A 10,952-nucleotide genomic window follows, 5' to 3' on the forward strand; every position below is an offset into this window, starting at 1 on the left:
CAATTGTTTTTTTTTTGATGGTTCATATTAAACGATAGCTCTAATTCTTATGAAGTGAACGGGGGAAATTCTTTGTTTTTGTTTGTTTGTTTTTCGAATTTCGCGCAAAGCTACACGAGGGCTATCTGCGCTAGCCGTCCCTAATTTAGCAGTGTAAGACTAGAGGGAAGGCAGCTAGTCATCACCACCCAACGCCAACTCTTGGGCTACTCTTTTATCAACGAATAGTGGGATTGACCGTCACATTATACGCCCCCACGGCTGAAAGGGCGAGCATGTTTGGTGTGACGGGGATTCGAACCCGCGACCCTCAGATTGCGAGTCGAGTGCCCTAACCACCTGGCCATGCCGGGCCCCGCTTTTTCTTACCGATGACGTTAGGTAATGTTTTCTTAAAAGTACTAATGTCCGATGTGAATCCACTGAAGAGAAATGGTTTGTAACGTTCGAAATTTATAAATGTTCCTGGACAAATATCTTAAGTTTTCCGATTAATAAACGTTATAACAATCACAGTTATAGATTCCACAGTTTATAGCACACCAAGTATAGCAAACCAATAATAGATATTGTTTTTTGGTGCATCGCGTTGGTTATATTTATAGGCGCGTGGAGAGTTTGTCGAAATTTCAGTTTTACGTAACAGTACTGACGCTAACACTAGCGTTTACGTACGCACATATATTGTTGATTTTTACACTCGAGAATCTTCTCCAACTTTAGAGAATAGACGGGAGTTTTGCAATACAGATTTAACAGTATAACTTATGTACATTTCTAAATATGAATTAATTTAAACAAACATTGAGAATAAATTACTATATATAATTGTAAATCCGTCACAAGGATTAGATAACTTTACTAAACAACAGCAGTATATTTCACCATGCAATATTTTAGCACCAGAAAGTAATACATTTTGTTTTACACTCAATGCAGTGTGAACATGTCACAGAATAAGTCCAAAGATGAATTGTAACATTTGTAGCTTGAGTAGTAACATTGGTAGCATGGACGTGATTTAAATGTTTGTGTTACCACGTTATTTTTTTTTGAGGCACAAAATACCCACAATCAAACTAGCAGAAGTCGCTAAATCACTGCACTGATGAAAAAATAATAGCTTTCATTTGGACAAAAAAATTCTGTCAATACTGTATATAAATAAGCCCAACATTCGCAGAAAAAGATTCATTCTCACCTATATATATATATACCTTTGTATATATACATGTGTGTGTGTGTGTGAAGCTAGTGCGATGCAGAATTTTGTTAAAGATAAAGCTCATTAAAATACTTATTGGACAGTTGACTCACTATAAGCTAAACCAGTTAATTTCAAGTATTTCTGGACAAGTTATCGTTAAGAAAAAATATAAAACGTGCTATTTAGTTCATTCCCTATGATTTGAAATTGTTACTTATGTAACACATAAAGAACATATTTCTACCTCAGAATAAGAAATAATACCAATAACTCTCTCCGTCTTCAAGGTGCAAGTTGAGTAATATGTTCAAAATCCTGCTCATGCTTTTAATGATATCAACTTTCACTCCAAATGATTCCTAATAATTGATGACTCATGTCGCTGACTCTCGTATCTTATCTTAGTCTTTAAGTACGATCGTGAAAAAAAATAAAATATTTACTGCTAAAACTTGTTGATAATTTCCGACGCATCTCTCTAAATAATATTAGAATATTTCAAACATTCTTGCTAAGGCTAAAATTCAGAGTGTAATTCGTATGCGTTATGGTCCGAATGTTATTGTTCTTTTTCCACGAATCTTCTCTCGATAACGTTTTTTATAAACGGGCCTATTTTCGTCTAAATTCTATATTAATTTTATTAGAATTTCAATGTGTAATTTCTAATTGGATTAAATAATGTTATCTCGAATGTTTTAATTCTTGGTTACAACCAAAGTTCCAAGTTCCATTCTTAATATTTTTGTTCATAAAAGTTTATAAACTTACTATTATCATGTTATACTTAGCAGTGTTGTTATGAAAGTGCTTAGTAAAGTAAGTGATAAACGTCCAGATGTGATGATAGGAACAGCTTAACTCTTGAGTAGTTATTAGTCTATTTTGTTTTTGAGATATTAACTAGAAAATGATTTTCTTTTGTGTTTCAACTAAGGATGTCTTAATATTGTTAATTAAATACATATTATTTATAGTTTAATTTCTGTTTTCGAAGCTAATCTCGACATTTCTGATGTGTCACTTTTTGTCATGTATTTCAAGACTTTTAACCATCTAAGCTATAAATGGTCACTTCTTAATAATAACAGACAAATCAAACGTACTTTTTCAAGGTAAACGAAATAGACTTGCACGTGGCGTCCCGTGAGCAAGCAATTGACTTGATAAGGAATGCAGAAGATCCTGTGACATTTATAATTCGTAGCTTACTCCCTCTGGTGAGAGTATTTGTTTGTTTAAAACTGATAAAATCTCGTGATGCTTTTCAAACACCGAAATGTAGAAGTATGATTAAATTTTTTGAAGTTACAATATTATACTTTCCAAACTATACACGTATCAGTGCAACTTATTTTGACGTGTTTCTAGCATTCCTATCATTCAAAAATATTAATTACCATGTGTCAATTTGCAAAGTGTCTGTTATTTCAAAATGTTTTGCGATGTGTTCTTAACATTATCGTATAAAATAAACGTGTTATAAGTAAAAATATCGTTAGCAAACTTTGCTCAGTAACATGGTTTGTTTATAGTGTAATGTTTAGTTAGAACTGTTATATTTAGCGATTCAGCAAAATCTCAACATTCATTCATGTGAGAAGACGTGGCCCTAAACGTCCTATTTGAAATATTGCGAAAAATATTTTCAAGGTTTTGCTACATTCTAAATTAATCTTGAGAGAGATATATATATAGATAGGTAGATAGGCAGAAAAAACATATTTAGATTAAGTGACAATGCAATATAACATTTTTTTATGACTGCGCGTGACTGAACCACAGTAGTTGAGTAGTAATTGTAGGCTTAGTTTTTAGAATGGTGTATTTTACTCTATTTTTTTCTTTTTTGAAGTCCCCTTTTCACCATTTAGGCTTCAGTCTCGTGAACTTTTAATTCGTGTTTCACACACCAAATTAAGAAATCTGTAAGTAACTTTCACGTTATTACGCTTATAAGTTTGTTAGTAATGCTACATATGCGCTTATCAAATATTATAATACTTAACGAAACCAATACTCATATCTTTTATACATATATATATATATATATATATACACACAAGCTGAAATACCCGTCAACTGACGGGGAATATTTAAACTTAATTAAAACAATGTAAGTTTAACAGCAATCATATATTTCAAAGTAATAACTTGAACTTTATCTCAAAACTTTAAAATTATAACAAAGCTTCTTCATAAACAACATTTGCAGTTTGCTTTACATCTACCAATAAATAAAGATTTTGAGGTGATCTCATCCTTGAACACCCTACATCTCATGAACCATGAGAAATGCATGGTTTTTTGTGAAACAACCAAGCAACTTTCATACTTTGACCTTCAATCCCTTTAGAATATTAATCATTATCTAAATCGTCAACCTACCAAGATTGTTTTAGATTGAAGCAAAAGGCTGGGAGTAATTAACCAACAGGCTTTACAAAAAAAAAAAAAATAGGGTTAAGTTCAGTTTTGACCTCAAGACATTCCCCAAAGTTCATAGTATTTACATATAAATTTTGGTTGAGATTGACCCAATAGGCTCGGAGAAGTTAGGGTGCAAACAAACACACATTTAGTCTTTATATATATAGTTTCAGTCTTTCAAAGTATTAACGTTTAAAGTTCTCAGAGATAAGTAAATCATAAATGTTAAACTGATAACAATGTTGGTATGCCTGAGAAATGTTTTCCTAAACTTAATTATTTTTCCTCCTTATAAAAAAGTCAAGTTTCATGTTTATTTGTATTAATTTGTACTGTTCTTCTAGCCTCAACCCACATACACCCAAGTTACAGCTCCACCAGTCCCACTAGAGTCACGTGATCAACCTTCTTTAAACATTCACAAAGACGAACGTCCTGGAGAAACGACTGAAGAAGAACTGGTAAGGCCTCTATCATGAAAGTCAATTCAACATCTAACACTCTCTCAATTCCTCTGCATTAGCAAACATATTACGTCAACATCAGACTTAAATCGTGTCAAATTTTCATTAGGTTACTAACGATTGGGTGGGATAGAACCTATTGTGTCCAGATTATGTATCCTGGGGTTCGCGACTCATTGGTGTAAGAACATGCTCTGTAATTTGGAGCTGTGCATGTGTTATAAAAGTTAAAATTAAGTCTTAGTATTAGGTTCAACAAGAGTAGCCAAAGAGTTGACAGTGGGTGGTGTTTAATAGCTGCCTTAATTCTCTATAACCTGTCAGTTAAAAAGTATGGGCGGTTTTTCGCAGATAGCCCTTGTGAAGAAGCTCTATGCAAAAACTTTAAAACAAAGAAATAAATAAAATATTACAATTTTTTCTTCCTAGACTAATAGTCCATCTCTAGATAGTTAGTTGTTATTTAACTATACCCTAGGAAAAAATACCTGTAACATACTTACCATTTACAGTAATTACAAACTTCAATCAAAATAGAACTCACAATAACATGCATTTTAAGACTATTTTTTGTGTTCTGAAGCTTTTATTTTTATACGTTCATGTACTCCCTTTTATTTCAATAAGTATAGCTATATGTTTTATCTATGTAATTAAAAGAACAATGTGTGTCAGTCAGTCAGTGCATGTATGCGTGCTAGCTCACATGGAAACCCAATATTCCTATTAACTAATTCTACAGTGGTGCGTTTACATTTATACGAGTGCAAAATTGAATGATATTTAACGTGCATTGTTCTATACGAGGGCAAAAGTACAAAGTTGATAATATTAACTTTAAAGTATTATCTTCTACTTCAGTAAATATAGCCAAATATTTTATTTTATATATTACAGTATTACCCTCTATTTCAGTAAGTATAGTCATATGTTATATTTTGTATATTATACTATTAACCTCTGTGTTAGTAAGAATAGTCATATGTTTTATTTTATATATTATACTATTAACCTCTCTGTTAGTAAGTATAATCATGTCTTTTATTTTATATATTATACTATTATATTTCAGTAAGTATAGTTATATTTCCTTGTTGATCTACCACTTCTCTCTTTTTTGTTATATTTTTTCCTACCCATATTGCTTATTTTTATTTTGCTGTGTTTGTCTCTTTGCTTCACTTCTTTCTATTTTACTTATTTTCCAATTTCTCTTTTTACTTTATGTCCATTACTTAACAAGGAAAACAAGTTGAAACGTAGCGATGAATTGTTTCCCAACAAATTAAACCACACGGATCACCATATTTCAGATGATATTCAACATTTCTTTCTTGTCTAGTTGAATTACAAACATGTTTGTATAAGTTTATAATGGATATTGATATTCACATTTTAAGACCACTTGTTGGACTGGTAAGTTATTTGTTTCAAAGCTACACGAGGAATATCAGTACATTATCGTCTCTAATTTTGAAATGATAGACGAGAGGAAAGGCAACTTGTCAACAACATCCACCGCCAACTTTTGGTCTACCCTTGTGAAACCGAATAGTGAAAGTTAACCCCGCTGTCCCAAAGTGCGGAGTACTCGAACCATGAACTCTACACTCACTGTCCAAGAACGCTAATCATTAGTCCACTCTTGGCGCGGTTGTCTAAGACGTTTCCACTGTTATTACGTGGCAGATGTAAATTCGAAAAGACAAGGATACCTATCTAAATTAACATTTCATTTCTAATTTATATTTTCTATTTGTTACTTAAAAAGTATTTTAGTGTCACAGTTGTCTTATGTTCGTTAAGCAACTAATGCGAATGTGAGGCAAACCTGTTTATGCTAATCAATAATTCATTGGCACTTACGAATCTCTAAATCAGACGTACTTAATTCCTTTATAAGATGGTATTTGGTAACGAGATTTATAGGGATAATATACATATAGCAAAGTAAACTAGGCATAATACACGTACTTTCAAGTCCCTGTTTGCTTTCTTTTACCAAGTTTTTAACTTCTAAGATATATGTATTCATTAGTTTCGAAGTGTGTGTGTGTGTTTGCAACCAAACACTTTAGAAACAATATGAGATTTTACATCTTAAGTTTTGTTTTCTACTGTTTTGTTCTTTCCAGTCTAAAAGGAAAATTATGAAGTTAGGCTATACTGAAGTACAACTAGTAAATGGTTACCATATCATTAAAATCTTAATTCAAGTGTATTGTTATTCATTCCTAAACAAAAATAAAACATACCACTATTTATATTACTTGATAACAGTGTGTTTTATATACAAAGCATAGTATATTTTGTTAATGAATCGGATTCTTATCCGCCCAGTTGGTATTTTTTTTTCAAATCATAATTATAATTTAGTTTGTCTGTATTAGATGATTTAGTGATTTTTAATAATTTCTAATTTCTAGCTGTCTCTCTCAGAATCATTCGTGACAACTGTAAACCCTTATTATGTAGACTTTGAAAGTGAAATACAGGAACAATCCTATATAAGAGATCAACCAAGATTACTAGACGATCAGATTTTATCAACCAGTAAGTCAGACTCAAAACCATCTTCCCGATTGCCTCAGATATCCTCGGGACAGTATCACAAAGCTATACAATCGGATTTTAAAGAATTTCCTTTAGGTTTTCCACCACTACTAACACTGAAAGCTTCTTCATTAGACTTCTCAAATAACATATCACATTCAGAGTTCAAAGAAGATGTCGCCCTTGAACCACCACAAAATGAATCCCCGTCACATGTACTGTCAAGTCCGATATTTAAGGAATCTCCCCCAGATTTTCCACCAGGTCCCACTACTAAAGACTCGCCAACAGAGTGGGAACTTATGCAAATACCTAGGGAGTCCCCTCTAGATTTTCCGCTAGGCCCATCCACTCAAGATTCCTCTCCAGACTGGGTCCCTTTACCAATAATTAGGGATTATTCTCCAGAATCTTCACCAAACACAAATGATAAAGACTCTATACTAGAATGTAAAACTTCTCAGACACGTAAAGAATCGCCTACAAATCTGTTTTATGTGCCAAAAAAGACTAAATCTGTATTACCATTATGTGAAGAAGCAGGAGAAGTGCCAACAGATTTGGTGAAATATTTACAACATAAAAAGTCCTTAGAAACCACGTTGCCAAATTTGATGACAACAAAGTCCCCATCTGTGTGTGTTGATACTTCAAATTCCGAGAAGTTGTTAATAGATTTAATCTGTAAATCAACAAACACAAATTTCACTGCAAGTTTGCAACCCGAAACAGACAAAACACACTTAAACGATCTCATACCTGATATAGTACCTAAAACAGTAGTAACCACTCTAAAACATGATTCAGGAACGGAATGGTCACCGTCAAACTTGGTTTCAACTCAAAATGTTAAGACAGAGCTAACGCCTGATGTAGTGCCCGAAGATTTAGTAGAAGGTTTGAAACAATATCCAGTTACTGAAAAAGAAACATTAACCTTAACGTCTGGCCAAATATCATCAGCTTTTTCAAAAGATATTCCTCTAAGCACGTCAAAAGTTATTTTGTCAAATACACTCCTTTTTTCTGCTTCTGAAGAACCTTACTCGGGATCTTCTAAAGAACCATCCACAAATGCGTTGCCTCACTCGTCATCCAAAACATTGATCTCAAACTTATTATCCAATCAAACATTCAAAGAGTTTTCAACAGAAACAGCACCCAAGGAATTTACTTTTGAATTATCCTCAAAAATTGAACAAAATTTGGAATCTGAAGACCTCTTGTTTCAATTAGAACCTTGCCAAACATCTGCTGAGATTGACTTAGATATGAAAACTATTATAACTCAAGAAGACCCAAGGAGATCCATACCTAAACATTTAATGCCCTCGGAATTATCTCTTGGTTCAATAACTAAAGAAGATACTTTGGAAGTGGTAACTTTCCCAACATCTAAAGAGTTTTCGTTCGAAATGGAATGTGGCCTACCATCTGAAGGCTTTTCACTAGATATGAAAACTAGTCAAGAATTTATTGAATCCCCAGTCAAAGTAGTCCAAACTGAAATATCTTCGTCAAAATTGGCTACACATCCAACATTCACAGTACCTCCTGTGGATCCGGTGCTTCTCCCACTTCAGAAAGAGTTGGAAGCTTTAATAACGTCTTTTGAGACTGCGGTAGACATAGCTTCTGTCTCACTAACTGACGAATCTCCAAAAGAGTTACTGCCTGATCAAACCTACGGAGTACCCTACCCGGAGTTAACAACTGGTGGAATGCTTTTAGAGTCTCCAGCGGAACACCAAGCTGGTCCATCGTCATCAGGATCTTTGTCTCAAGATATATCTTCAGAATCTCCATCACAAGGAACACATTCCTGGTCTTCTGAAAATATCGACATCGGAGAAACTGATAGCACAGTGTGTTTAGACCAAGGTCTGCAGGTCAGTGTCTTTACAAAACTAGAAGTCTATAATTCATTCTTTCATAGGCTAATAGGTCATTTCAAATACAGGAGCATTTCGTTTGTAATCTTAAAAACTAAGATATGAAACTATTAGTTTTCTGAGCAGTATATAAATTCTTTAGATATTATTTTTCATAGTTTCTTTTTACACGAGTAACAAAACAACTTACTGAATATGAGCAGTGTTTTAACTTTTAGCTTGACAAAACTAGTGCTGGTCAAGTCAGCTGGTCAGCTGAAAAAAAGACTCCAGATTTAGAAACTCCAGATGAATATTATTACACAATGGGTAAGCAGTTTTTTATTATATTACTTTATTGTTACCTTGTGATTGCCGTGCCAGTTATTTTCGTAACAAAATGGACGCCATATTTTCCACTATCAAGATAGAATACATTGCTTCTGAATTGTTGTTGTATTTTAGTAAAAGTAAAGTTGTGAATAGGATTTTAAAACTAAAAATAAATTGTGTTTCAAAAATCTGCTAAGACCTTACGTCAGAGTAGCTAGCTCGCCAGAAAAAAAATTACTGGATTTTCTCGAAAAAAATCCTATCCTTGAAGAAGAAAATCGTTTTAATTACCATCGTTCTAAAAAAAAACACGTAATTTAAATATACGTCACGGCAAGTTTTACTATACATTTGCTACAGAAAGATAATCGTTGAACCCCATTTTGTTCGTTACTTTATTCAAACCATGATAAGTTCTTGAAGCAACGAACATTATACGTGAAATGTTATTACATCTGTACGAAAGTTAACTTTATCAAGTTTGAGAAAGCGTCAGGAATGTGACGTTTTCATTGCTGTCTGTTATGATATTGAAATCATTACCTGCGAGGCTATCCCCTGTAGAGGAGGTCTATGACAGATGAGCATTATCGTAAATTTTCTATAACAGATTTCTATAATTCAATCTCAGCCACAATCAATCATATAACAACATTCAAAATGTAAACGTCTGATACTGTTTCGAGATGGAAACACATTTTTTTTTCTTTCTTTCAATTTTTTTTCTTTTTGTTTCATTGGCACTTTTCGTTTAGAATGAACTATGATGGTTAAATAACAATGTTTTATCAGTAATCCATGAAAGTACCTTTGGAGCTGAATTAAAATATAATAAGATATAATTAACAGGGTTTCAATAACGTATGTGTTTTGCACTTAATTGTGGATAGGTTTAAGTCACAATTGGTAAATGTTAGAGTAAAGCAGATCTTCAATTAACAAAAGGGTGACTTAAAAATAAATAGCTAAATGTATTTCATCCTATTCATACAATTCATTTATTGAATAAAACTAACTAAACTTAAAAGGAACTGAATAAAACTTTTCAGACTCCCTACGTTTAATGGTCGTGTCTAGTTTTTCTTTTAAATTTTTTAACTTGTTATGTTTTCGAATTAGACATTTAACTAATGTATATTATATTAATCTTAGACCATTCTCAACGAATGAATGTACAACACATCTCTGTTTAAAATTCGAATACTGTTCATTCACATAATTACTCAAACCATAAAAAAGAATATATACCTATATAAATATAATAGTACTCTCTGTTGTCTGTTGTATGTCCGTGTAACTACTTCTCAGGATGTGGATGGACCTTCACCAAAATTGGTATCGAGGTTCATTAGGTCCACGCGGGGATACATACAAATTTGCGATTTCACATTTTATGTTTTGCCGTTTTTATGGGCGTTTTTTACAGTTACATTAATCATGAATTTACATAACTTCCCTCCAGGGGACGGGTATTCCAGCTGGTATGTAATGTGTTGAAAACTGAAAATTCATAGACTGATGCTAATGCTTTTATATTCAGACTTTCGAAAGCCCGTTTACCATTAGATTGGTGAAGAAGTTACAAACTGTGGTATAATTTTCGGTTAAATAACACAGGATAACTTTAAACCGGTTGTTACATTTAGCTTTGCATTTTTATAATTTAATAGTCTTCGTGACTGCATCGGAAAATAATTCAATGTCGCCTATTTGTTATGTGCTTTATTTGATTTGCTCTAATTGCACAGGCCTGCGAATTTAAACTTCATAAAAGTTTGGGTTTTAATAACGGATTTACGCAGATTTCGAAAATAATATTAATTTTGTTCTATCACGTAAGGATTTTTTTACAAATCTTGAAGAAAAGAAAACTTTTATTTAGATCAATTATTATTTCGTTTACCACAATGAACATTTTATTATTATTATGTTTGTTATGTTCGGGTTCTAGAACGATCGATGGAACTCTCACGTCGCGATTGGTCTAGAGAAAACTATAGCTAGTGGTTGTCAACATTTTAAGCATAACAAAATGTGACCCGATTTCAATGAAAATGATTCACTTATGTAAAAGTACATATAACATTTTGTGAA

The 10,952-nt window shown here is 32.8% G+C and overlaps 1 protein-coding gene across 6 annotated transcripts in view; it reads left to right on the forward strand.

The window, feature by feature from the left end:
- The window catches only part of LOC106457273, a 320,035-nt gene that overhangs the window by 183,047 nt on the left and 126,036 nt on the right, over positions 1–10,952 (forward strand). For 5 of the 6 annotated variants that reach the window (XM_022383116.1, XM_022383117.1, XM_022383118.1 and 2 more), the window contains 4 exons: positions 2,323–2,427; positions 3,982–4,098; positions 6,528–8,543; positions 8,765–8,855. In XM_022383116.1, the coding sequence (XP_022238824.1) occupies positions 2,323–2,427; positions 3,982–4,098; positions 6,528–8,543; positions 8,765–8,855 (2,329 nt within the window). The remainder of the gene's footprint in view (positions 1–2,322; positions 2,428–3,981; positions 4,099–6,527; positions 8,544–8,764; positions 8,856–10,952) is intronic. The other variant, XM_022383119.1, reaches the window with a different exon arrangement.

Source organism: Limulus polyphemus, unplaced genomic scaffold, assembly GCF_000517525.1.
Source record: "Limulus polyphemus unplaced genomic scaffold, Limulus_polyphemus-2.1.2 Scaffold310, whole genome shotgun sequence".
In the NCBI taxonomy this organism is placed as follows: Eukaryota; Metazoa; Arthropoda; class Merostomata; order Xiphosura; family Limulidae; genus Limulus; species Limulus polyphemus.